The following is a 26,940-nucleotide window of genomic DNA, read 5'->3' on the forward strand; positions in this document are numbered from 1 at the left end:
CCTTCCCCTCCCCCCTCCCCCAGCCGCCTTGTGCAAAGATGGCTGCACCGTGAGCGCAGCGGAGGAGGAGGCGGCGGCGGCGGCGGCGAGAGAGCGAGCACCCAGCGCCCGCACCCACCCCGGGGCCGCCCGGGACGCCCCCTCCTGAGCGCGCGCTCCCCCTTTCTCTCTTGCAAGCGCCGGGGCAAAGGCGGAGACAGCGGGGTCCCTCCTCCCCCCTTTCCCTCAAGGGGGAACCCCCTTCCCCCCTCCTTGGCTCGGCGGCTGCACCCCCTCCCTTGTCCGCCCCTCCGCCCCGTCCCCTCCCTTCCCTGCCCGGGCCCTTCCCGGGCCTTCGGCGGCAGCAAAGAAAAAAAGAGAGAGAGGGAGCGAAGGGGGAAAAAAGCAGCAGCGGAGGGAGCGGCGGCGGAGGAGAGCGCGCGCGCGCCCCCTCCCTCCCTCCCTCCCTCCCCCTCCCCCCAATTTCCACCGCGGCCAATTCATGGACAGGAACTACCCCAGCGCCGGCTTCGGGGACCCGCTCGGCGCCGGGGCGGGATGGAGTTACGAGAGGTCAGCTAAAGCTAGGTAAGGAGCCGAGGGTGGCCTGGAGGAAGGGGCCAAGGGGTGGGGGCCGAGCTGAGCCGGGCCCGGCCCGGCCCGGCCCGCCCGGTGACGCGTGCATCGCAAACTCCCCTCCGGCTTGCAAGGGAGCGGCCTTCCTTGGTTTGCAACAACGCCGCCGCCCCAGTTTGCAAATTGCAAACTCCGCCAAAGCCAGCTCCGGCATGCAAAGGGAGAGATGCAGCGGGAAAATGGGGCTGCAAAACAATTTCGGACGGAAAGGCCTTGGGAAAATGGGAGGGACTGGTGAAGCAAGGCCTGGATTTCCCCCCATCCTTGGATTCCCGGCTTGCTGACCCCTCCCCCCCGCGCCCCAGGCTCTGCTCTTGCAAAGGTGGGAAGGAAAGGAGAATTAGAACGTAGATCTGGGGGGCGCGCCCCCCTCCCAGGTCCCATTGTTCCGGGACTGCTCGAGGCCGCGCCACTCGGGCCCCAACCCCCCCGAAATTCCGCGCGCAGAGTGGGCCCGGGGCCCCGCCCCCTTCCTAAGCTGGGGTTCCGCGTGTGTAACGGAGGGGGGGGCTCCTGGTATCTGAGACACGCCCCCTTTAACTCCCCACCCCCAAAGGCAGGGAATCCTGTTTGATGGCGAGGAGTGGAGTATTTGACCTCTTTGAGTCTGGGCCATGGATTGGGGCCCCGGGGTTTTGTGCGTTATTGCATGGGAAGGTTCGGGTGTGTGGTTGTGTGTGTTGGTGTGTGTGAGCGTGGACCCTGTGCGTGTGTAGTTGGCCTTCGCATCTGCCCCTTACCTACTGTTTATTTGTGTTCACTCTTCACCTGCCTGAACCACCTCCCTCCCCCACACACCTGGGTTCCCAGCATGGTTGGGCATGATCACACGTGTGTTCCATGTGGGGCTCTTCCCTCTGTATCTATCTCCCCCCCCCCCCCGCCCCCGTGAGTTGGATACTCTTTGCACACATACTTGGCTTTGCATGGTTCCATGCATTTGAACCTCAACCCCAGAGGCGGTGTTCATGGCTGTACTTGAACCTGGTACTTTATTATCCCCCCCGCCCCATCCCACATCCCTCCCATTTGGGGAGCAATCTGCCTCCTGCCCCTGACTGGCTGTGCACCACCCCTGGAGGTTCAGGGCCTGTGTGTTCCCACGTGTCTGCAGGAAGAGGGGGTGTCTCTGCGCAGCTCTGGGGTTGGCCCCAGGGTTTTGTGTCACCAGCGGGGTGGGGGCCCCCGACGTGGCCCCTGCATTTTCAACTCGAGGCACTTTCTCTGACTTCACCCTCTCAGTGTTTGTCTCAGCCTCGTGCGTGTCTGTGTTTGTAAACGTGAGGCTATATGGGCTCTATTTGCCGGGACTCTGGGCTCTTTACTGCAGCTGGGGCTCGAGTGGGGACCACTTCTATGGCTCTTTAGTTGGGCACCCCGATTCCCTTGTCTTCTTTCCTTTAGGGCCCAAGGTTCCTTAAAATACCCCCTCTCCCCAATTTAGCTGGAATATTTCCCCCAACTCACCCGAGGGATTTGCTGAATTCCCTTCTCCGAGGGCAGTTTAGGAGGATACCCTAACGTCTCTCCCTCCCCCCCCCCCCCCCCCCTCAGCTTGGTCTATGGCAGCTCCAGGACCTCGCACCCCGAGACGGACATCTTACATCGCCAGGCCTACGGGGCCCCCCACCCACTGCAAAGCTATGCCACCAACCACCACCCTGCAGGTACGGGCCCCCATCCCGCTCCGACTAGGCCGCCCCTCCCTCCGAGGCAGCTGATTGGCTAGTGAAAGTTCCGCCCCTCCTAATTGGCCTTGCCCCTGCCTCCTGGCCCGCCCATGTCTGTCCTGCCTCTGATTGGTTGGCCTGAAGCGGCTGAATTTCACGCCGGATTCGTCTGCCTCTGTGTCTGGCCCCGCCTATTTCCCCTCCAATTGGTCCCATCCCCACAGCCCCCAAATCCCACCTTCTCTTCCAGGCGTTTCCTTGTCTCCAGCCCAGCCAATCACTTCCTTCGGGGTTTGCCCGTTCTCTTGGCTCCTGGGTTCTCTGAACTCTTGTCTTCTGATTGCCATTCTTCCTGATTGGCAGTGATTCTTTGGACAGCCTCCTTTCCCCCTTAGATTTGCCCCTTCCTTATTCTCCCCCAGTGGCTCTGCCTCTAAGGCTTCAGATTGGCCTCTTTTCTTTGATCCTACTGCCCTCCCTTGATGGACCAGCACTGAGACTGGGTAGTCCAACTTGATCGTGACCTTCCTGGTTAGCTCCATTTTTCCTTCCCATATTTGTTTTTCTGGATCCTCTCACTTTGACTCACCCCCTTTCCATTTGTTCTCTAGTTCTACTCAGTGGCTCCAGTCAGGCCATTTCTTGTCCTTGCTGGAATTGCCCAGATACTTTGGCCTCATCCCCTTCCTCCATTCCTAGCAACTCCCTGCCCGTTGGCTCTCACTTCCTTCCCTTCTGGATTTTTCTATTCCTTTGCCTACCTTTCTCTTCTTGGACTCCCTGCCCTGATGACTGCATTGCGCCCCATCCTGCTTACTGTCTCCTTACCGCGTTCTCCCCCTTTCCTTCCCTCCAGTCCCTCTCCCTGACCCAACTTGCCTTTGACCTCTTCCCCTTTCAACCCCGCCCTGTCCCCTACCTCGCTGACTCTATCCCCTGTTCCTGGTCAGGCCTCTCTGGACTCTTTGACACTGGCCTCCACCACGCAGGCTCCGCAGGGCCCGACGCCTCCGTCATGAACCTCATCTCGGCCCTGGAGTCCCGGGGCCCCCAGCCAGGCCCCTCTGCCTCCTCTCTCCTCTCCCAGTTCCGCAGTCCTTCCTGGCAAACAGGTAAGCCCGCTGCCAACTCACGAGGGCCAGGGTGGGGCTGGCTGGTGGTCCACCCTGACCGATGGTCTCCTCCATCGTCCCCAGCCATGCACACGCCAGGCCCCACGGAGCTCTTCATCTCAGGCGCCCTGCCGGGTTCCAGCACCTTTCCATCCTCCTCTGCCCTGTCGGCCTACCAGCACCCCGCTTCCTTCGGCAGCCGCCCCTTCCCGGTGCCCTCGTCCCTCAGCCTCCAGGACCCCCCGTTCAGTCCCCCCGCTAACGGGCTCCTGTCCCCTCACGACGTGCTGCACCTGAAGCCCTCGCAGGCACCCACGGTGCCCTCCTCGCTAGGCTTTGAGCGCCTGGCGGGGGGTGGTGTCTTGGGGCCCGCTGGTCTCGGCCCGGCCCAGACCCCTCCTTACCGCCCTGGCCCCCCAGACCCACCTCCCCCTCCCCGACACCTCCCAACTCAGTTCAACCTGCTGGCTTCCTCTTCCGCCGCCGCCGCCGCCGCCGAGCAGTCCTCCCCACAGCTCTACAACTTCTCGGGGGCGGCCCCAGGCCCGCCGCCCGAGCGGGCCCTGCCCCGCCAGGACACCGTCATCAAGCACTACCAACGGCCAGCCAGTGCCCAGCCCCCCCCGCCCCCGCCATCTGCCCACGCCCTCCAGCACTATCTGAGCTGTGGAGGCAGCTACCCCTCCATGGGCCATCGGGCCAACCTGGCCTGCAGCCCCCTGGGCGGTGGGGAGCCTTCCCCAGGCGCTGGGGAGCCTAGCAAGGCTGGGCCCAGCGGAGCCGCGGCCGGGGGGTCCGGCCGGGCTGCGGGCCCCGAGGCGGCCGGAGGAGGTGGAGCCGGGGCTGGCGGCGGAGGGTACCGCCCCATCATTCAGTCCCCTGGTTATAAGACGGGCAAAGGCGGCTATGGAGCCGCTGCGGGTGGTGCCAATAGGCCCCCACCACCTCGTTCAACTGCCACACCCAAATGCCAGAGCCTGGGGGGTCCAGCAGCGGCCTATGCCACTGGGAAGACCTCTGGGGCTGGCGGGGCGGGAGGCCAGGCCTATTCTCCTGGTCAGCCCCAGGGGCTTCTAGGACCCCAGGCCTACGGGCAAGGGTTTGGAGGGGGTCAAGCACAGGACTTGAGCAAAGGCCCTAGCTACTCAGGGGGGCCTCCCCAGCCCCCTAGTGGCCCCCAGCCTCCTGGCCTAGCCACGTGTCAGAGCTACTCCCCTGACCAGCTGCAGGGGCAGCTGTATGGGGTGCAGGGTGAGCCGTACCCAGGGCCAGCTGCCCACTCCCAGGGGCTGCCCACCGCCAGCCCCTCACTCAGCTATAGTACTGGCCATTCCCCGGCGCTCTCGGGCCACGGCGGCGGCTGGGGTCCCAGCTCCCTGGGTGGTGGTGGAGAGGCCAGCCCTTCTCACATCATCCGCCCGCTGCAGTCGCCACCTGCCTCTGGTCGCCCGCCTGGAGTCGGCTCTCCAGGAGCCCCTGGCAAATACCTGAGCTCCGTCCTGGCCTCAGCCCCGTTCCTGGCACCCCCGGGAGCCGGCAGCTACGCGGCCGGAGCCGGCGGCTACAAAGGCAAGGGGGATGGCTCGGAGCTGCTGGCAGGCCCCGGGGGGCCTCCTGCTGAGCGCACCGAGGACGAGGAGTTCCTCATCCAGCACCTCTTACAGGCGCCCAGCCCCCCGAGGACCTCAGGAGCAGATGGCTTGGTGGGCGAAGATGGGGCGGCAGATGCCTCCAAAGGACTTGGGGGGAGTGGCGGGGCTGGGGGTCCCCCGGGCACACCCTATGAGCTGGCCAAGGAAGATCCCCAGAGGTACCATCTGCAGAGCGTCATCCGTACCAGTGCCAGCCTCGATGAGGGTGCCACGGCGGCCCTGGAGCTAGGCCTGGGGAGGCTGAAGGAGAAGAAGAAAGGGCCGGAGCGGGGTGGTGAGACCCCTGAGGGGCTAGCCACCTCAGTTGTCCACTACGGGGCCGGTGCCAAGGAGCTGGGGGCCTTTCTCCAGAAGAGCCCGCCACCCCCACCCCCCACGGCCCAGCCTGCCCAGCCCACCCCCCATGGCCTCCTCCTGGAGGCCGGAGGCCCTGACCTCCCACTGGTGCTGCCTCCTCCTCCCCCACAGCTGCTTCCCTCGGTCCTCAGCCACACCCCCAGCCCGTCCTCCAGCACCCCCAAAGTCGGAGTCCATCTCCTTGAACCAGCCACCCGTGACGGGGCACCCCAACCGCCCCCGCCTCCTCCCCCACCGCCACCCATGCCTCTCCAGCTCGAGGCCCATCTACGCAGCCATGGGCTGGAGCCCGGTGCCCCCAGCCCCCGCCTGCGACCCGAGGAGAGCCTGGAGCCGCCGGGTGCCATGCAGGAACTGCTCGGGGCCCTGGAACCACTGCCCCCTGGGCCCGGGGACACGGGCGTGGGCCCGCCCAACAGCGAGGGCAAGGATCCCTCGGGTGCCTACCGCAGCCCCAGCCCGCAAGGCACCAAGGCTCCCCGCTTTGTGCCGCTCACCTCCATCTGCTTCCCCGACTCCTTGCTCCAAGACGAGGAGCGCAGCTTCTTCCCCACCATGGAGGAGATGTTCGGCGGAGGGGCCGCCGACGACTATGGCAAGGCCGGGCCGCCCGAGGACGAAGGTGACCCCAAGGCGGGCACTGGGCCCCCGCCGGGCCCCCCTGCCTATGATCCCTACGGGCCCTACTGCCCAAGTCGGGCGTCCGGAGCAGGGCCCGAGACGCCAGGCCTGGGCCTCGACCACAGCAAGCCGCCGGAGCTGCCCTCCACGGTCAACGCTGAGCCCCTGGGCTTGATCCAGAGCGGGCCCCACCAGGCGGCCCCGCCGCCCCCGCCGCCTCCACCGCCCGCCTCCGAGCCCAAGGGAGGCCTGACCTCGCCCATCTTCTGCTCCACCAAGCCAAAGAAGCTGCTCAAGACGTCCTCCTTCCACCTGCTCCGGCGCCGCGACCCTCCCTTCCAGACGCCCAAGAAACTGTATGCCCAGGAGTACGAGTTCGAGGCCGATGAGGACAAGGCTGACGTGCCTGCCGACATCCGCCTCAACCCCCGGCGTCTGCCCGACCTGGTGTCCAGCTGCCGCTCCCGCCCGGCCCTCTCACCGCTGGGTGACATCGACTTCTGTCCGCCCAACCCCGGCCCCGACGGCCCCCGGCGCCGGGGCCGCAGGCCCACCAAGGCCAAGCGCGACGGCCCGCCCCGACCCCGGGGCAGACCCCGCATCCGCCCGCTGGAGGTCCCCACCACCACGGGGCCGTCCTTGTCCTCCACACCCACTGATGGGGCCAAGAAACCCCGGGGTCGGGGCCGTGGCCGGGGCAGGAAGGCCGAGGAAGCGGGGGGCACCCGGCTGGAGCCCCTGAAGCCACTGAAGGTGAGGGCGAGTGGGGCCCCAGCGCCTGAGTCTTAGAGAAAGGCAAGGGTCGGGGCCACGTTGCAAGTTCTTGAGTGTGACTGGGGATATGGTTTCTATCTCTTTTTATGTTTTTATTTTTTTAAATATTTTTACTGGTTTTTAGAGAAGGGAAGGGAGAGGGATTGAGAGAGAGAGAGAAACACGGATGATAAATATCATCGATTGGCCGTGTCCTGCATGTCCCCCTGGGGATTGAGCCTGCCATCTGGGCATGTGCCCTGACCAGGAATCCAGCCCGTGATCTCTTGGTTCCTGGGTCAAAACTCAACCACTGAGCCACACTGGCTCAGCTGGTTTATATTTCTAAAACCCGTGAGGAGATGACTCTAAGGGCTGAAATTCCAGGATTGCGCTGTTGGGGCGATCTGAGAACTGACACTCGGGTTTTAGAGGGAGGCAAGAGATTGGAGCTTGGATTCTTATCCATGGCGGATGCTAGATGCCTGGGTCTGGGGTCTGGGCGGGAGGGAGGGAGGTCTGGAGCCCTGGGCTCCTGGACTGAGCAAGGAGAGGTCAGTGAGTAATAAAAGGATGGAACTGAGTCCTGTCGTTCTGGAATCCGAAGGGGTCTGTGGACTTGAATTCAAGGATTCTCTGGGCTGAGTCTGGGAACTTCCAACTTTAGGGTCTGAAGTTGGGAGGGGGCTGGGGTTCTGGACTCGTGGGTCTGAGGGAGGAGGGGACTTGGGGCCCGACTCCTGGGCCCTGACCCCCCCACTACTCCTGTATCTAGATCAAGCTGTCTGTGCCCAAGGCTGGTGAGGGTCTGGGGGCCTCATCTGGTGACGCCCTATCAGGCGCCGACCACAACAGCTTGGACTCGAGCCTGACTCGGGAGAAGATCGAGGCCAAGATCAAGGAGGTGGAGGAGAAGCAGCCGGAGATGAAGTCCGGCTTCATGGCCTCCTTCCTGGACTTCCTCAAGTCGGGCAAGCGCCACCCCCCGCTCTACCAGGCCAGCATGACGCCTCCGCTCAGCCCCCCCAAGAGCGTGCCGCCCTCCGTGCCCACGCGAGGCCTGCAGCCCCAGCCCCCCTCTGCCCCCGCCGTGCCACACCCTCCGCCCACGGCCGCCTTTGGGCTGGGCGGCGCGCTAGAGGCCGCGGAGAGTGAGGGGCTGGGGCTGGGCTGCCCTTCGCCCTGCAAGCGGCTGGACGAGGAGCTGAAACGGAACCTTGAGACGCTGCCCTCCTTCTCCTCGGACGAGGAAGACTCTGTGGCCAAGAACCGGGACCTGCAGGAGAGCATCTCCTCGGCCATCTCTGCCCTCGACGACCCGCCCCTTGTTGGGCCCAAGGACACCTCCACTCCGGACGGGCCCCCCTTGGCTACTGAGGCTCCCGTCCCAGGGCCACCCCCTCTCCCAGGGCTCCCCAGTGCCAGCAGCAATGGCACGCCTGGTGAGCTCTGGGAAGATGGTCCAGGGGAGGGGCAGGGGTTTCCTGTTCGGGAAGCCGGGTACGGTTATGTGGGAGAAAGGGACACTGTTAGATGATGTAGATTTGCATATCTATGGAGGTAACTCTGCTGAGGGCAAACAAGTGCTTTGAGAGAGGGGTGATTTTTTCTGATCTGCCCGCAGGTGCTAAGTGGGCTGGCAGGGGCCCCAAGGTGGGCACTGGAGAATGCTGGGGGACAGGGCAGGTTATAAGTGACGGGGACAGCTGGTAACGGGGTACTCGGTGAGCTTTCTAAACCGGCAGGGGATCCGGGCCCTGAGAAGGGCTCTGGAGTTAGTGATGTGTGCTAAAGAACAGGAAGATTTCGGGGGGCAGAGCGAGAGACTTAGGGAGGGTAGTTTAAAAAGAGACTGGAACACTGACTGGTCTTAGGGAAGGCTGGTGGGTATGGCTGGGTCTGTATGGGGTTTCTGATCTGAGGCTTTGGACAAAATGTAAGGGCCTTTAATGAGGGTAACAGGTGTAGGGGTTTGGAGGAGGGCATCTGGGGCAGTTAATGAGGGGGGCTTGAGGGCTCAGAGAAGGATGTTAGAGAGACCCATTAGGAGTTAGTACAGAGGAGAAGGGCGTTGCCTATTCCGAGAATGGAGGAGGACTTGGGGTGAGGAGGATGGGACCTCTGAGCAGGAAAGGAGGCGGTAGAGCATGGAGGGAATGGTTTCAGAATGGGGAAGAGCAGGGAGGAATGGGGGCTGGAGCCAGGCAAGAGCATCGAGGCCATAAAGCCACGGTCAGGACTAAAATGGGCATTCGGATGGGAGCTGGGCGTCGGCCTCAGGGACCTGGGTGGCAAGAGGAGGCAGAGGGTTTGTCACAGGAAGGGACGTTCATACTCAGGGACAAGAGAAGAGGTTCCGGGGATGGCAGGTGGCATTTGGAAACGAGGCAGGGCAGGGCAAGGAACTTCGTAGGGACCAGGCTGGGGAGCAGGGGAGAGGCGACCAGAGTGGGGGACAGGTGAGTGAGGACAGAGTTCAAACAGCATAGAAGACTCCTGACCAGGGGGGCGGGGGGAGGGGCATTGGGCAATGGCATTGGGATACAGAGCTACAGAGATGGGGTCTTTGGAGGCTGGGAAAGAGCAAGGAACGTCCGGGCGGGAAGACTGATGAGGACATTGGAGAGAGAGGTTGGTTATAGGGACGAGGGCTTCCTGTGGGTGTCTGTACGGGGGCCTGTTGAAGGTCAGGAAGGTGACTGGACGGGATCGGAGAGCAGGTCCGATAGGAGCTTCGCAGGAGGAGCCAGGGCAACAAGAGTAACAAGAAACGGAGGTGAAGGGGGGGCGGGGTACCGGTGTGTGGTAGCTGAAGAACTCAGTTTCATCAGGAGGGATGTCTGGGTGCCGGGGTGGGGGGGGGTGGGGGGCGGATTGGCGCCCTAGAGGAGACTAGGCACAAGCTGGGGGCACCTTTCACTGACAGCAGGAACTGGAGGGACATGCCGGGATGTTGATGGGAAGCAGGCTGAAGCTCTGGGAGGGGGGCTCTGGGGGTCCAGCCCTGATGCTCCTCTTGCCCCCCAGAGCCCCCGCTGCTGGAGGAGAAGCCCCCGCCCTCTCCGCCGCCTGCCCCAACGCCCCAGCCGCCACCCCCACCGCCAGCCCTGCCCTCGCCACCTCCCTTGGTGGCTCCCGCTCCGACTCCGGCTCTGGCTCCGACTCCGGCTCCGGCTCCAGCTCCAGCTCCAGCTCCCGCTCCTGCTCCCATTCCCGCTCCGGCTCCGGCTCTGGCGCCTCTGGCTCCTGCTCCCGCCCCGGCCCCGGCGTCCAGCTCGCCACCTCCGCCACCTCCACCGGCCCTGCCTTCGCCACCTGCCCCGCCGCCCCCGCCAGCCGCTGCCCCGCCCGAGGAGCCGGCCGCCCCTTCCCCCGAGGACCACGAGCCGCCGGACGCCCGGCCCCTGCACTTGGCCAAGAAGCAGGAGACCGCGGCCCTGTGCGGGGAGACGGACGAGGAGGCCGGCGAGAGCGGCGGGGAGGGCATCTTCCGCGAGCGGGACGAGTTCGTCATCCGTGCGGAGGACATACCTTCCCTCAAGGTGAGTCCCCGGCCTGCCTCGCGGCTGGACCGGCCGGAGGGGGGTGGTCACCGCGGGGATCCCCGAGCGCCTGCCGGGGGCCAGGCTGGGCTGCAGGTGCGGCGCCACCGAGGCGGCCCGCGGGCCCTTCCGAGTTCACAGCCCGCGGGGCTGATGGGGCGGCCCGCGGGGACGTGGGGACACGCAGCCTGTGAGACACTGTTTGGGGTGTCCGTTCCCTATGAGTAGATAACACCGTTCACTGTTTATGGTGGTCACCCCGGTGCCGGGGCTGGAGTGAGGAGCAAAGCGGGTGAGGTCTGGCCTCTGGAGGATGTTCCTGGGACAGAACGATGGACATGACATCACCTGTGATGCAGTAGCCAGAGGGTTGGGCATGCCCATCTGTCAGGCACAACTGAAACCTTTGAGGCAGACCAGCCCCTTCACTGCTTCCAGTTCCTCCGCACCACGAGCTCCAGCCCCACGGGCCAAATCCAGCCCGGGGCCTGGCTCATTAGCATATGGCCACACCCACTCATTTGCATATCACCTTACACTGCTTTCCCCACACACGCGGAGGCGGGTGGTTGCAGCTGGGCCTCGCTGGCCTGCAGAGCTGACCCTACAGCCCGTCTGCCCCTTTGCAGAAGGTTTGCTGGCCTCTGCGGTGCTTGGCTCCTGGGCAGGTAGAATTGGACCAGAGGGTTAATACAGTATAAGTGCTCCCCACGGCCCTGCCTAGCCCGTTTGGCTCGGTGGATAGAGCGTCGGCCTGCGGACTGAAAGATCCCAGGTTCGATTCCGGTCAAGGGCATGTACCTTGGTTGCGGGCACATCCCCAGTAGGGGGTGTGCAGGAGGCGGCTGGTTGATGTTTCTCTCTCATCGATGTTTCTAGCTCTCTATCCCTCTCCCTTCCTCTCTGTAAGAAATCAATAAAATATATTTTTAAAAAAAATAAATAAATAGAAAGTGCTCACCAAAGGGTAGGTGACAACAGATGCCGGTGCAGTGCTTCTCGCAGGCATGTGGCAGAGCACGGAGGGCGAGCACTCGGTAGGTCAGTGAGCCGTTAAGTACCCTGATGGCGACACCAGAAGCTGAGGCCGTCCTCCACATGAGTCATCGTCACTGGCTGGGTGTTGACTAGGGGACAGGTACCGTGTTCGGGCCTGGATGTGCGCTGTCACATTTAATTTAATCACGGGTGTTGTTTCTTCTCAAATACAGATGGAGAAACTGTGGGACGGATTAATTGTAAGGGCAATGACAGTTATTACACCCTTTATGGAGTGTTTTACGAGATGGACGTCACGTAGTTTCCCGACATTATTTTTAAGCTATTTTATTGTGGGGAAAGTAGAGCGAATAGAACACCGGGACTGTGTGTACCCATTACTCCGCTTCCACCGTCGTCACCTCCTGGCTGGTCCTGCTCCCCCTGCCCCACCCCACCCACCCCAGACATCATATCCTTTCACCCACATTTTATCATCTTTTTTTTTGGCATGAAATTTGATACATTCCAAAGAACGGTCATAAGAGATTTGTAAGCTGTGAAGCAAAATGCCTGAATGAACACCTATGTCCCCCCACCACCCAGCCATCAACCAGAGCGTTCCCAGCGCCTCGAGTCTCGGGTGTCACCCCTGGCCGACCGGTCCTCCTGCGTCCCCCCGGGCCGTACCACTTGGTCGTGCCCTGTGTACATGATTTCATTTTACCCTCCCGACTTCTGGGGCTGATTTGGCCAGTCAGCCTGGGACAAGCGAGGGACGTGTTGAATAGGCACCAATCGTAGGAACTGGGGCCCGGCCAGCGTGGCTCAGTGGTTGAGTGTTGACCTATGACCCAGGAGGTCACGGTTCGATTCCCAGGTCAGGGCACATGCCCAGGTTGCAGGCTCCATACACAGTATGGGGCGAGCAGGAGGCAGCTGATCAATGATTCTCTCTCTTCATTGATGTTTCTGTCTCTCTCTCCCTTTCCCTTCCTCTCTGAAGTAAAAAAATAAAAAAATAGTAGGAATTGGACAGGATTTGGGGCACGTCACAGTCAGAATGTAGTTTAATCTTTTTTTCCCCTTTAACTGTGATATCCTGTGCATACCACGAAGTTGATCCTTTTCACCCTTTTTAAAAGTGTACCATTTGGTGACATTAAGTATATTATATTGTTGTGCAAAACTGTCTCCAAGTTTTATCTTTTTTTTTTTTTTTGGCTATAATTTTTTCATAGACTTTGTATAGCCTCATATGAGTATTGTGTTATATTTCCTTTTCTGTTTTTTTTTAAATTATTTTTATTGATTTCAGAGAGGAAGGAAGAGGAAGAGAGAGATAGAAACATCAATGTTGAGAGAGAATCTCTGACTGGCTGCCTCCTGCACGCCCCCCACTGGGGACCGAGCCCACAACCCGGGCATGTGTCCTGACCGGAATCGAACCCGGGACCCTTCAGTCCGCAGGCTGAGGCTCTATCCACCGAGCCAAACTGGGTAGGGCTCCTTTTCTGTTTTTAAGGGATCTTTTCAACAATTTGTATAAGATAGTAATTAGTTGTTCTTTGAAAGTTTGTTACAATTACCTATAAACCTGTCTAGGGCTCAGGGGGTAGGGTAGGAATTTTAATAATAATTATAATTTTTTTTTGTTAGTATTCACCTGAGGATATTTTTTCCGTTTTTGTTTTTTTGTTTTTTTTTTTCTTTTTTTTAGAGAGAGAGTGGAAGGGAGGGGGAAAGAGAGAGAAACACCGCTGTGAGAGAGACACATTGATTGGTTGCCTCCCGCACTCGCCCCCACAGGGGCCAGGGATCAAACCTGCAACCCAGATATGTGCCCTTGACTGGGAATGGAACCCATGACCCTTTGGTGCATGGGCTGATGCTCTAGCCACTGAGAAAAACCAGCCAGGGCTCCAAGACTTATCATATATATGTAGATAGATAGATAGATAGATAGATAGATAGATAGATAGATATACTGTGTGTGTGTGTGTGTGTGTGTGTGTGTGTGTATATATATATATATATATATATATATATATATATGTTGATTTCAGAGAGGAAGGGGAGAGAGAGAGAGATAGAAACATCAATGATGAGAGAAAATCATAGATCGGCTGCCTCCTGCACCCCCCCCCACACACACGGGGGATCAAGCCCAAAACCCAGGCATGTGCCCTTGACCGGAATCGAACCCGTGACTCGTCAGACCTCAGGCCGATGCTCTATCCACTGAGCCAAACTAGCTAGGGCTCCAAGATTTATCTTTATAATCACCTTCCTTTATAAGGGATTATTATCCCCATTTTACAGGGAAGGAAACTGAGGCACAGAGCAGTATAGCAGTGTTCCCAAGCTTTCACAGCTGGGACCTGCACGCAGCCCTCCTGCCCTCTGGGAGCCCGTGCCCTCAGCACCAGACTCAGCGGTTCTCTCTGTAGTTCTGTCAAACACTGACGATGACGCAGCCAGTGCTACTGGGCGCTCAGCACTGGGCCAATGAACAGGGCTCTGGGCAGGGACCCTGGCTCCCAATTTACAGATGAGGAAGTTCACGATCGGAGAGAGGGAATCATCTGGCTGGTGCGTGTTGAGCTGGGACCGGAGCCAGAGCCATCTGATACCACCTCCCGGCTGGCATGGGGCAGAGGAGGGGACCGGGCAAGGACTCAGTGCTTAAAATACAACACACAAGTGTGCGTCGTAATGGGGGACGCACAGCCTCGGGACTGGGTCACCAAGGCAGATGCTGGGGACTCGTTCATGTGCCTGGAGTCAGGGCAGGCTGGTGGCATGGTTGTGGAGAGCCTGGCTTTGACGTTCATCTGACCGGTGCGAATCTCCGCCACTTCTGAGCTAGACGGGTATGGAACCTTCCTGGGCCTCCATGTCCTCATCTGTGAAATGGGCTGATCATATCAGGACCTCCTTCATGCAGTGTGAGGACTCGGGCGTCGTGGCTTGCTCGGGGCTCTGACCGTGGGTGGCGCGCTGAGGTGTCCTGTAAGCTTTGCTTCTCGTGTTCATCTTGGTGATCTGGGGGAGATCTCTGGTGCAGTGCTTCGCACGTTTGTCTGCAGGCCAGATAGCACATCTTTTTGGCTTTGTAAGCCACTTAGGGTCTCTGACACATGTCCTTTCCTTTTCCTTTTTTACAATTTTTTAAAAATGTAGAAACCGCCGAAACCGGTTTGGCTCAGTGGATAGAGCATCCGCCTGTGGACTGAAAGGTCCCAGGTTCGATTCCGGTCAAGGGCATGTACCTTGGTTGCGGGCACATCCCTAGTGGGGGTTGTGCAGGAGGCAGCTGATCGATGTTTCTCTATCATCCATGTTTCTAGCTCTCTATCCCTCTCTCTTCCTCTCTGTGAAAAATCAATAAAATATATTAAAAAAAAAAAAATGTAGAAACCGCCTGGCCGGCATGGTTCCGTGGTTGAGCGTTGACCTATGAACCAGGAGGTCACGGTTCAATTCCTGGTCAGGGCACATGCCCAGGTTGCGGCTCCATCCCCAGTGTGGGGTGTGCAAGAGGCAGCCGATTAATGATTCTCTCTCATCATTGATGTTTCTCTCTCTCTCTCTCTCTCTCTCTCTCTCTCTCTCTCTCTTTTCCTCTCTGAAATCAATTAAAAAAGAAAATATTTTTAAATGTAGAAACCATTCCTAGCTCTTAGATCTATAAAAATGGGCCACGGGCCATTGTTTTTTCCTAGAGCACTGGCAGTCCGATAGAAATGTCATGAGTCATACACATCATTGAAACTTTCTTGGATCCACATTTTTAAAAAAATATATTTTATTGATTTTTTACAGAGAGGAAGGGAGAGGGAGAGAGAGTTAGAAACATCGATGAGAGAGAAACATCGATCAGCTGCCTCCTGCACACTCCCTACTGTGGATGTGCCTGCAACCAAGGTACATGCCCTTGACCAGAATCGAACCTGGGACCTTTCAGTCCACAGGCTGACGCTCTATCACTGAGCCAAACCGGTTAGGGCTGGATCCACATTTTTAAACAGTTAAAAGATGGGTGAGATTAGCCACAGAAATGTCTTTTCTTTAACCCAGCATATCTAAAATAGCATTTCAGCATGTAATTAATATAGAAAAACTTGATGTTTTATGTGGTATGTGTGTGTGTGTGTGTGTGTGTGTGTGTGTATGTGTGTGTGTGTGTTTTATATACCAAATCTTTGAAATCCAGTGAGTATTTTACACGCATAGAACATTCAGATCAGCTGCATTTCAAGTGCTCAAGAGCCACATGTGGGGAGGGAGGGGCTGCTGACCTGGAGCAGCCCGGATTAGCCCCCTCTGTGCTCCATGTTCCCCATCTGTAACATGGGTGTGATCATATTCACTCTCAGTACTTGGGGATGTTGAAGATTTAGCAGGATGTGAATTCTGAGCACATGAGAGTTGGTTGGATGGAGAAAAGTGTGGGGAGGATGGGCCAGCCAGCGGGGAGAGTCTGTGAAGCATGGCATGCTTGTGATGTGCAGGGAATCAAGGAGTCGAGCCTTGGCCAGTGAGCCCCACGTCTGGAATGAATGGGAGAGTCTGCTCTGGGTGGCTCCGCAGGGAGGGGGCTGTGGAGGTGTCCAGTTCTGGAGACAGTCTGTCCTGCTGCATGACTCCTATGACAGTGACTCCCCTGTTAATGGACCCCGCAGGCTCAATGTGTCTAGCTTCCTCACATCCTGCTGCTTACTGTCCTCTCAGCTTGTCACAGTTCAAATTCCCAGAACAGAATCTGATTGGTCGAGCTCAGCCTTTGGAGTCAGTGGGTGGGGCAACTTCCCTGGTAAGTGGAAGTGGGCGTTGGCATGAGGAGAGGCAGGAAGGACATGGCTTTGGTACGAACTGGCACTGGTGAGGAGCTGGCAGGGATGTTTGCCAGTTGACTGGGTCCGATGACGAGGGGCGGGGGCGGGGAATCCTGGGAGAAAAGTGGTTTGGGGGAAGACACCAAGCCCAATGGGAAAGCAGTGAGCCCAGGGCCTTAGTCCAGCTAGAGAATCAGCTGACTCCTTAGAGAAAGCAGACAGGCAGTGGGGGGAGCACTAATGGATTTCTCAACGGCTTCTGAGAACTGGAACAGGGCACATCCTATTCACAATGAGAGAGAAACGCACCCCCGGTGGGGGACCCTGCATTTGCAAAAGTGTGGAGTTCAAAAGTCTGGGGCTTGCTCTGGCCAGTGTGGCTCAGTTGGTTGGGCATCATTCTATGCACAGAAAGGTTGCCAGTTCAACTCCTTGTCAGCGCACATGCCCGGGTTGCATGCTCGATCCCCAGGGGTGGGCATTCAGGAGGCAGCTGATCGATGTTTCTCTTTCACATCCATGTTTCTCTCCTTCTCCCTTCCTCTCTCTCTAAAAAAAAAAGTCGGGGGCTTGTCTGCTGAGCTTGGAGGGGTCTGCATGGCCTGCTGTGCAGGGGCAGGAGAGGGGAGAGGAAACGGGGCCAAAGTCTCTCTGTGCCCGCCTGCCGAGGGTTTTGGAGCAGGGTAGGATGTACGTGGACTTTTCAGTCCTTGGGCCTCTGGCCTGGCTCCCTGAGGAGCCAGAAGGGAGGACTGACAACCGTCCCATCCTGACTCCCTCTTGTGTGAGGCTCAGGTGAGAGCCTCTGGACCGCATTTTCATCAGGTTATGGAAACGCCTCCTATGTGGATCGGATTGATCTGAGGGACATGAGGCATCGTGGCTGTGAGAGCAGTTGACCCAAAACCAAGGGTAGATAACCAATACCTGGCACGCAGCCCTCCGTGTTGCCGCCGCTGCCAGGGGCAGACATTATTAATTGATCCCAGCACTCGCTCCTGCTGAGCCAGGTGCTCAGGGCAGCCATGACCAATCGATTGGAGTGATCATCCGAATGCTGTTGTGGCCCCTTGACCGAGGAGTCTGTGATGGCAGGCACTGCTCCTCCTCCATCCCTGGGTCAGCACAACGCACAGTGCACGTATCCCGCTATGTGCTTAGTCTTTTCGGATCTGTACCACCGTGAGTTGCTCCCATCTAGAGCCACGGCGGTCACACACTTCCCTGGCAGCCCTGGTCATCACCCAGTCCCCGCATGGAAAGAGACACGGTCCTTCCAAGACTCATTTAGGTGTCACTTCTTCCAGGAAGCGTTCTTGGATTCAGATTGAATTGAGGGTCCGTTCTCTAGGCTTCTGGGGCATCCGCCATTAATACATTTCTTTTTTTCTTTTTTTATATATTTTATTGATTTTTTTACAGATAGGAAGGGAGAGGGATAGAGAGTTAGAAACAATCATCGATCAGCTGCCTCCTGCACACGCCCTACTGGGGATGTGCCCACAACCGAGGTACATGCCCTTGACCGGAATCGAACCTGGGACCCTTCAGTCCACAGGCCGACGCTCTGTGCACTGAGCCAAACCAGTCAGGGCCATTAACACATTTCCTATCGTTGCTGTTATTGTGTGCCTGGGTCTGGCTCCCCTCCTCCCTGCCTCACGCCCCAAGGTCAGATGCTGGGTCTCACTCCCACCCATGGGTTCCAGTGCCCAGTCAGGGGCCCATGAGCCTCAGTGTGTGGGAGGGGGTCTGAGGGGGTGTGGGGAGTGGAGATGGGAGAGCCGCTACCTGGGTCCTGCCCCGGGTGGGTAGGCGGATGGAGTGAATGGTCTCAGGTAACCTGTCACCTGTCTGTTCTTGGCACCAGCCACAGCCTTGCCCTGCTTCGGTTAGTTGCTTGTCTGCCTTGTTGCCCCGGTAACGAAGACCCCATAGCAAGGCTTTGTCAGTCTCTGCGGCTGTGCCCCGGGGCCAGACACGGTGTCTGGAGAAGGGTGGGTGGCAGGTGCTTGAGTTTTGCCATTACCGCCTGCGGGAGGCGTGTGCCATCCGACCGTGAAGCTGTCATGACGGAAGCCTCGTAGCCGGGAAGGAAGGGCCGGACTGAGCGCCGGATGAGCCGTCGGAGGACAGGGCCAGACGCCAGCTGTCTCCAGACTCAGCGAGGTCCCCGGGGCTCAGACCCTCACGAGACCAAAAGAGATCTGTCTGACCGCGATGCCTTTTGTCTAAGGGGATACCGAGGGAGGTCCGAGGGCCAGGAATTGGGGGGCAAGGCGCAGGAACGGGTGCTGACCCCGCCGGCCTCGCTGTGCCCCTCCTCAGCTGGCGCTGCAGACGGGCCGAGAGCCCCCACCCATCTGGCGCGTCCAGAAGGCCCTGCTGCAGAAGTTCACCCCGGAGATCAAGGACGGGCAGCGGCAGTTCTGCGCCACCAGTAACGTAAGCCTGCGGGGGCAGCGAGGACCCGCCCCGCCCCACTGGGGAGCCGGAGTCTCGGGGGTCGGGGCTGCCCCGATGGGGCGGTGAAGGAGTTTCTTCTTGTGCCTCTTCCCCTCCGTAGTATTTGGGATATTTTGGGGACGCAAAAAACCGGTACCAGCGCCTTTATGTGAAGTTTCTGGAAAACGTCAACAAGAAGGATTACGTGAGGGTCTGTGCTCGGAAACCCTGGCACCGGCCCCCAGCGCCTGTCAGGTACCGTGGGGCCTGGGGGACGGGGGGCGGGCACGGCCAGAAGGCCAGGGGACCGAACATGTGACAGGAAATTGTCAGGAGGAGGGGACAGAGCAGGGCTGGACAGAGACCCAGAGAGAGACGGACAGGCCCAGAGAGAGATGGACAGGCCCAGAGAGAGATGGACAGGCCCAGGGAGAGATGGACAGGCCCAGGGAGAGACGGACAGGCCCAGGGAGAGACGGACAGGCCCAGAGAGAGATGGACAGGCCCAAGGGCAGGGGACAGGCCCAGGGCAGGGGACAGGCCCAGAGAGAGATGGACAGGCCCAGGGCAGGGGACAGGCCCAGGGAGAGATGGAGAGCCCAGGGCAGGGGACAGGCCCAGGGAGAGATGGACAGGCCCAGGGCAGGGGACAGGCCCAGAGAGAGATGGAGAGTCCAGGGCAGGGGACAGGCCCAGAGAGAGATGGAGAGCCCAGGGCAGGGGACAGGCCCAGAGAGAGATGGAGAGCCCAGGGCAGGGGACAGGCCCAGAGAGAGATGGAGAGCCCAGGGCAGGGGACAGGCCCAGAGAGAGATGGACAGGCCCAGGGCAGGGGACAGGCCCAGAGAGGATCCACCTCAGCGAGAGGGAAGGTGGTCTGTGCTTAGAGCTGTGGGCTGGGCAGGGGGGGTCCCAAGAGGAGAACTTGGGTTTCTTGGGGGCTGCTGACTGTTCCCTCCCATGTCCCCTCCCAGGCGCTCGGGGCAGGCCAAGGGCCCGGCCTCTGCCGGGGGCAGCTCCGCCCCCGCCCCCAAGGCCCCGGGGCCACCTCCTAAGCCTGAGACCCCTGACAAGATGACATCGGAGAAGCCCCCAGAGCAGCCACCCGAGACGGTGGTGCCCGAGCCCCCCGCCCCTGAGAAGGCGTCCCCACCTCGGCCCGTGGAGAAGGAGAAGGAAAAGAAGGAGAAGGAGAAGGAGAAGGAGAAGGAGAAGGAGAAAGAGAAGGAACGGGTGACGCGTGGGGAGCGGCTGCTGCGAGGGGACCGGGGCACGGGCGGGCGGCAGACCCGGCCGGAGCGGAGCCTCACCGGACAGCCCGCCACCTCCCGGCTGCCCAAGACCCGGCCCACCAAGGTGAAGGCCGAGCCGCCCCCCAAGAAGAGGAAGAAGTGGCTGAAGGAGGTGGCAGGCAACGCCTCGGCGGGCGGGGGCCCCGCAGGCAGCTCCTCGGACTCAGAGTCATCCCCCGGAGCGCCCAGCGAGGACGGTGAGGCCCTGGGCAGCCAGGAGGCTGGAGGGGAGGCTTGGGGGGGGGGGGCCGTTGAGGGTGGGACTCCGGGCCTTCGGAAGGAGGCACGGGCGAAGTCTGTCCAGAGGGACCAGGTAGCATGAGCGAGACTGTCACAATAATAAGTAAATTAAAAATGCTTGCAGTAGCCCAGCTGGTGCGGCTCTGTGGTTGAACATCGACCTATGAACCAGGAGATCAGGGTTCGATTTTCAGTCAGGGCACAAGCTGGGGTTGCAGCTTGATCCCTGGTGGGGGGGCGTGCAGGAGGCAGCTGATCAATGATTCTCTCTCATCATTGATGTTTCTCTCTCTCCCTCTCCCTTCCTCTCTCTAAAATGAATTAAAAAGAAAATAATAATATAGCCAGGCCCTGGCCAGGTAGCTCAGTTGGTTAGAGCATCATCCCAATACACCAAGATTGCAGGTTCGATCCTGGTCAGGGCACATACAAGAATCGACCAATGAATGCATAAATAAGTGGAACAGCAAATCAATGTTTCTCTCTTCCTCTCTAAAAATCAATCAATCAATTTAAAAAAAATTTAAAAATAATACTAGCCAGTAGCTAACAACTATGGGCGTCTCGTTACGTGATGGGCTGTCTTCTAAATTCTTTGCTCATCTCGCATCCTTTTCACAGCAGTCTTAGAGGTGGGTTCTGCTCTTACCCTCACGTACAGATGAGGAAACTGAGGCACCGGGCGTGTAGCACCGCTGGAGTGTTGGAACGCAGCCCGAAGCGCCTCGGGCTCCATCCTTGCACGCGGCACTGTTTTGTCTCAGAATAAGCAGGTTCTGAGGGCCGAGGGGACCAGCGTCGACCCTGGAGGCCCAGAGGCAGTGGTGTTTCCTGTGACTGGCTGGGGGCTCCAGAGAGGAGGCGTCACCTCTTAGCGCCTCAATGACCTCACCTGTCAAATGGGTTCATAGCAGATAAACCACCTAGGAGGGTGTTTGCCTATTGTGGGTACCAGATGTGAGCTCCATGGCTTAGAATGATGTCTGATTTATGATGACAGTAACAACAGCGATACATGTATGTGCAACAGTCAGGTGCTTTCCAGGCGGTAGGCACCCTTGTGTGTATTTTATGTCATTTTATCTCGACCTAATCCCTGCGAGGTCGGTGCTGTAGTTACCCTTGGTTTTCAAGATGAGAAAACGGAGGCACTGGGAGGTGACCTGACGTGTTCAAGGTCACACACTTCCAGGTAGAGTGCAGGGGTAGCAGTTTCGTTGTTTGCTTTTCATTGACTGATTGATTTTTCTTTATTCTTGTTTTTGCTTTTTTTTTTTTTTACAAGGTTTTTTTTCTCCTTTGAGACAAACCAACTACTTATAGTACAGCTAAGTACATACACAAAGTTAAGATTTTTCTTTATTCTTAATTTGTAATTTTTTTTAACTTATTGATTGATCTGAGAGAGAGGGAGGGAGAGGAAGGGAAAGAGAGACGAAGAGCAACATTAGTTTGTTGTTCCACTTGTTTATGCATTCATTAGTTGCTTCTTGTATGTGCCCTGACTGGGGATCGAACTTGCAACCTTATCGGGACGATGCTCTAACTAACAGAGCTACCTGGCCAGGGGCAGGGCAGCTGTTCTAACAGAGACTGAACATACAGCTAGTCAAATGAGAGATGGCATTGTCTTTTCATCAAAGCCCTGATATAGGTGGGAGGGTCATGGAGAATAAGAGGCTCTTCTCTAGGTTGTCTAGGGTCGCACTTTCCTTTCCTTTTGCTGTTCTTCTGTCCCCCAGCATGCTGCCTTTTTAAAATATGTATATTTTTTCTCTTATTGATTTCAGAGAGGGAGAGAGAGATAGAAACATCAATGATGAGAGAGAATCATTGATCGGCTGCCTCCTGCATGCCCCACACTGGAGACTGAGCTCACAACCCAGACATATGCCCTGACCGGTAATTAAACTGTGACCTCCTGGTTCACAGGTCGATGCTCAACCATTGAACCACACTGGCTGGGCCCAGCATGCTATCTTCATCAGCATGCTGGGCCCAGCAGCCCTGTCAGTAGGAGTGGAGAATGGCTTCACTTTTAAGTGACAGATTTGAGTGGGTGTGGCCCACATCCTGTTTCTCATATCCCATTGGCCAGAGCTAGTCACATGGCCAAAGCTAGCTGCAAGGGAGCCTCGTCTTTTTAACTGGTCCAGCTGTGCTGAATCAGGCCTGGTAGAAGCATTTAAAGCTGGGACTGGAAGGAGGTTTCCCAAAGGCCTCGATTTGCAGGTCTTTTCTTCCCTGGCCCTCAGTTGTTGTTGTTTTTTTCTCAAACAAGTTTATGCATCCAAGTCCCCTACCATCTGGCTCACCTATTTAAAAACATATAATTCACTGGCTTTAGTATAGTCATAGAGTTATTGGTCTTGGTAATCAATTTTAGAACATTTACATCATCAAAGAGGAAAACCCTGCACCCTTTGGCTATCACTCCCCTTCCCTCCCTCCAGCCCTAATGTACTATCTCCATAAATTTGCCTCTTCTGGACATTTCCGATAAGTGGAATCATACAATTCGCGGCCTTTTGTGTCTGGCTTCTTTCATTTAGCACGATATCTTTGAGGTTCACCCGTGGGTTGGTGCTTCGTTCCTTTTTCTGGCTGAATTAATATTCCATTGTGTGGATCGACCCCGTTTTATTTATCCATGTACCAACTGGTGGACCTTCGGGTGGTGTCCAGTGTTTGGTTAATGCTGCTATGAACGTACATGGACAGCCCCGGATTTTCGGAGCCTGGGAAATGGGAACTGAACACTGTACTCGTAGGGGGAGCAGTTTCCCTCCCAAGGGTCAGTACCCATCTCTGGGTCTGGCCCCCTCCTCCCCCGCCCCGCCCCATTCAACCAGGACTCCCTCCGGGGGAAGGACTGGATACCCTGAAGGCTTTGCCCAGCTCCGGAGGCCTCAACACCAACCCTCCTGCTTGTCCACGACCTGCCACCCTCAATGTACTGGAAGGAGATGCTCTCTCCTCTCCTGTGTACCCAGTGAAAGTTCTAGAAAGAGGCTGTAGTGCCGTCTTCTCTCCTCTGCCTTTCATCCACTCCCATCCAGCTTCCTCAGCCTCCTTCTGAGGTGCTTATTGAGCACCTACTGTGTGCCATAGCTGGGCCCCAGCTGTGAACAGAACGGACAAAAACATGTGTCCTCACGGGAGCTCAGAGTCCGGCCGGGGAGGCGATCAGATAACGATGTTACGCAATAGAATACAAAACAATATGAAAACCCATCGGTGTGAGGCCGGGGGAGGGTTAACGGCAGTTGAGAAAAAAATAAATCCAGGGAAGAGGATCCAGGCGGCATCCTGGGTGACGTTTTCGGGGAAGGGAGAGAGTTGGGGAGGCTCCTGGCAATGACATCGGAGCAGAGATCTGCACGCAGCGGGGTCATGTGACTTCGAGGGAGAGAACATTCCAGCCTGGGCGTGTCAGGGGATCAGGAAGGAGGCCAGTGGCTGGAGCAAGCAGGAGAGGGTGACACTGGAAGGCGGAGAAGGAGCAGGACCAGATCGGGGAGGGACAGGGGGCCTGGGGCTTTGGGGCCGAATGGCAGGGTTTCACCCCGAGCCACATAGGAGACGTCAGTGGGTTTGGGCTGAGGCCTGATGGGGTCTGGCCCCCCCCACTGCCAAGTGGTCACGCCAGACGCTTGAAAGGGCTGTCACCAGGGACCCTCGATCTGCATACACCAAGTGCACATTTCTCCTTCCGAAGGGGGACGCTGCGCCCTCCTCGGGGCCTCCTGCTTGTCTTTCCTCCCCGACGCTCTCCCCCCTGAGGGTCCCTCCGTGTCCTGTCCTTGGCCTTGTTGCTTCTCACTCTCCACCGCTCCGTTGGCAGGCTCCCACAAGTTCCCCGAGCCTCAGGGTCGTCTCTTCCCCCTGGCCACCCTCCAGACCTCCCTCCAGCGCCCACTGAGCGCCTTGTCCTAGATTCCCTGTCTCAGGGACAGTCCCCTTGGCCACCCAGCCACCAGGCCAGACCCTCCGGGCACCATGACACCTGAGAAGTCCCCAGTCCTACCCCTCGCTCGCTGCCCCATCCCCCTCTGCTCTTTCCCACAGCCCCACCCCCACCCCCATCTCCATAGCCTGTCCCTCCTGCCCTGCTCCAGCCTCATCCTTTCTCACCTGGTCCATTGCCCTGACCTCTGGTCTCAGGCCTCCAGCCGGTCCCCCACATGGCCTCAGAGGGGTCCTGCTACACCTTCCCACCCCTCCCCTGCTCACAGCCCTCCGTGGCTTCCTAGCACCCACCAGGGAAAGCCCTTGCCCTTTGCACCTCTCGCTGGGGGCCCGGCCTTGTCTGGCTTGCACTGATAACGTGCAGTCTGCTCCTATCTCCTCCCTCCATCTTGCCCTCTGTGATCTGATCTCTGACTTGATTCACCGGTTTAGAAACCAACTAAGCTGCTTCTTTAGACTTCGTTGAAGCTGCATGGAACTCGTCAGACATGAAGCTTACCAGCCGGGAATGCTGTTTCCTAATGTTCTTCCCTATCACCGGTTCCTGGCAGTCCGCCCCGTGGGCTTGGGCCTCCCGGAGAGCCGGGGTTTCTTTCCTGGTCCCTGATGCTTAGAACACGGTCTGCAACCTCCGGTAGCGCCAGAGCAAGTCGGAATCATGAACTCCCATCCCATGTTTTCCCCCAGAGCGGGCAGTACCGGGGCGTCTGCTGAAGACCCGGGCGATGCGGGAGATGTACCGGAGCTACGTGGAGATGCTGGTGAGCACAGCGCTCGACCCGGACATGATCCAGGCCCTGGAGGACACGCATGGTGAGCTGAGGCCTGGGGGAGGGAGCTGGGGAGCCCTCCTTTGCCCCCCACGCGTTGTGGGGCCCGGACACTTCTGACGCCCCCTCCGCGTCTCCCAGACGAGCTGTACCTCCCGCCCATGCGGAAGATCGACGGCCTCCTGAATGAGCACAAGAAGAAAGTCCTGAAGCGGCTGTCGCTGAGCCCAGCCCTGCAGGTGCGTGGGAGGCTGGGCAGGCGGGGTCTGGGCCCCAAGGTCAGGCGTGGAGGACACGGGCACCTGTGGGCCAGGGCAGTGGCCCCGAGAACATCTGGAGGGAGCGTCGGGCTTGGCCAGGAGAAAAGTTGAGAGCAGGGGTCCTGAAGGTCTGGGATGGGCTGCTGGGAAGGCCCAACAGAGTGCGGCTGTGGAAGGCAAGTTTGGGGAAAAAAGGTAAACTGAGGCCTGCACGAAGGGCTCGCTGACATAATACGGGCTCTTTGACACAGAATCTCAGGCTTCAGTATATATATTATTTAATATATTTTATTGATTTTTTACAGAGAGGAAGGGAAAGGGAGAGTTAGAAACATCGATCAGCTGCCTCCTGCACACCCCTCACTGGGGATGTGCCCTCAACCAAGGTACATGCCCTTGACCGGAATCGAACCCGGGACCCTTCAGTCCACAGGCCGACACTCTATCCACTGAGCCAAACCGGTCAGGGCAGTATTTTTTTTTTAAATACATTTTTATTGATTTCAGAGAGGAAGGGAGAGGGAGAGAGACACATCAACGATGAGAGTGAATCATTGATCGGCTGCCTCCTGCATGCCCCACACTGGGGACCAAGCCTGCAACCCAGGCATGTACCCTGACCAGGAATCGAACTGTGATCTCCTGGTTCATAGGTCGACACTCAACCACTGAGCCATGTTGGCCAGCTTATCTACATGATTTCCCTCTGGAATGGCTAGGGTTCTGGGGTGGAATATCAGGGTGGCTCCAGGAATTCTGGGATAGAATATAAGCCCTGAGATTCTGATAGGGAAGTTAGTGTCATGCTGAGAATCTTGGGATAGAATGTTAAGGTGACTTGGATTCCTGGGATGGAATGTTAATCCACCCTGAAAATTCTGGGGGGGGGGTGTACTTCTAGGTCAGAGAATTCTAGGATGGGTTTTAGGCTGGCTTTGGAAATTCTTGGTGGGATGTTAGTTTGCATCAGAAAGTAGGGCCTAAAATGTTAACCTGGTTCTATAGCCCGGGCTGGGATGTTAGGAGCAGTCTTGAGAATTCTGGGATTGGCTGTTAGTCTGGCTCTGAGAAGTCTGGGTAGGATCTCCTGCTAGGGTTAAGAATTCCATTATTTGGCTCAGCGGATAGAGCATTGGCCCTCGGACTGAAGGGTCCCGGGTTCGATTCAGGTCAAGGGCATGTACCTTGGTTGCAGGTTCCCGACCCTGGTCAGGGCACATGCAGGAGGCAACCAATCAATGTGTCTCTCTCACATCAATTTTTCTCTCTGTCTCTCCCCCTCCCTTCCACTCTCTAAAAAGCAATGGAAAAATATCTTTGGGTGAGGATTAACAAAAATAAAATAAATAAAAATCAGATCTTTTTGAGAAAAAAAATTCCATTATTAAAAAAAAAAGGAGCCCTGGTCGGATAGCTCAGTAGGTTAGAGCCTCATCCTGATACGCCAAGGTTGGGGGTTCAATCCCTGGTCAGGGCACGCATGTGCAAGAATAAACCTATGAATGCATAAATAAGTGGAACAACAAATCGATGTTTCTCTCTCCCCCTCCCTCCCTTCCTCTTATCTAAAATCACTTTTAAAAATCATTTTAAACAAGACAAGTCGTTATAGAACATAGGCATACCTCATCTTATTGTGATTCACAGATATTGCATTTTTTTTACAAATTGAAGGTAAGACCCACCAACCAGCAAAAAGCTTACAACTTGCAAAGGCTCAGATGATGGTTAACATTTTTTTGCAATACAATATTTTTAAATGAAGACATGTACATTTTCTTAGACAGAATGTTATCGCACACGCAATGTTCTACAGTATAGCGTAA

At 57.7% G+C, this 26,940-nt stretch overlaps 1 protein-coding gene across 1 annotated transcript in view; it reads left to right on the forward strand.

Moving 5' to 3' along the window:
- The first annotated feature begins 38 nt into the window (after positions 1-38).
- Positions 39-26,940, forward strand: part of PRR12 (proline rich 12) — a 29,413-nt gene continuing 2,511 nt past the window's right edge. Inside the window, exons 1-11 of the mRNA XM_028129533.2 lie at positions 39-567; positions 2,170-2,282; positions 3,236-3,397; positions 3,482-6,780; positions 7,556-8,222; positions 9,808-10,322; positions 18,467-18,583; positions 18,705-18,838; positions 19,558-20,072; positions 24,772-24,897; positions 24,996-25,093. Of these exons, the coding sequence (XP_027985334.2) occupies positions 482-567; positions 2,170-2,282; positions 3,236-3,397; positions 3,482-6,780; positions 7,556-8,222; positions 9,808-10,322; positions 18,467-18,583; positions 18,705-18,838; positions 19,558-20,072; positions 24,772-24,897; positions 24,996-25,093 (5,832 nt within the window). The 5' untranslated portion in view covers positions 39-481. The remainder of the gene's footprint in view (positions 568-2,169; positions 2,283-3,235; positions 3,398-3,481; positions 6,781-7,555; positions 8,223-9,807; positions 10,323-18,466; positions 18,584-18,704; positions 18,839-19,557; positions 20,073-24,771; positions 24,898-24,995; positions 25,094-26,940) is intronic.

Source organism: Eptesicus fuscus, chromosome 21 (genome assembly GCF_027574615.1).
Source record: "Eptesicus fuscus isolate TK198812 chromosome 21, DD_ASM_mEF_20220401, whole genome shotgun sequence".
NCBI classification, from domain to species: Eukaryota; Metazoa; Chordata; class Mammalia; order Chiroptera; family Vespertilionidae; genus Eptesicus; species Eptesicus fuscus.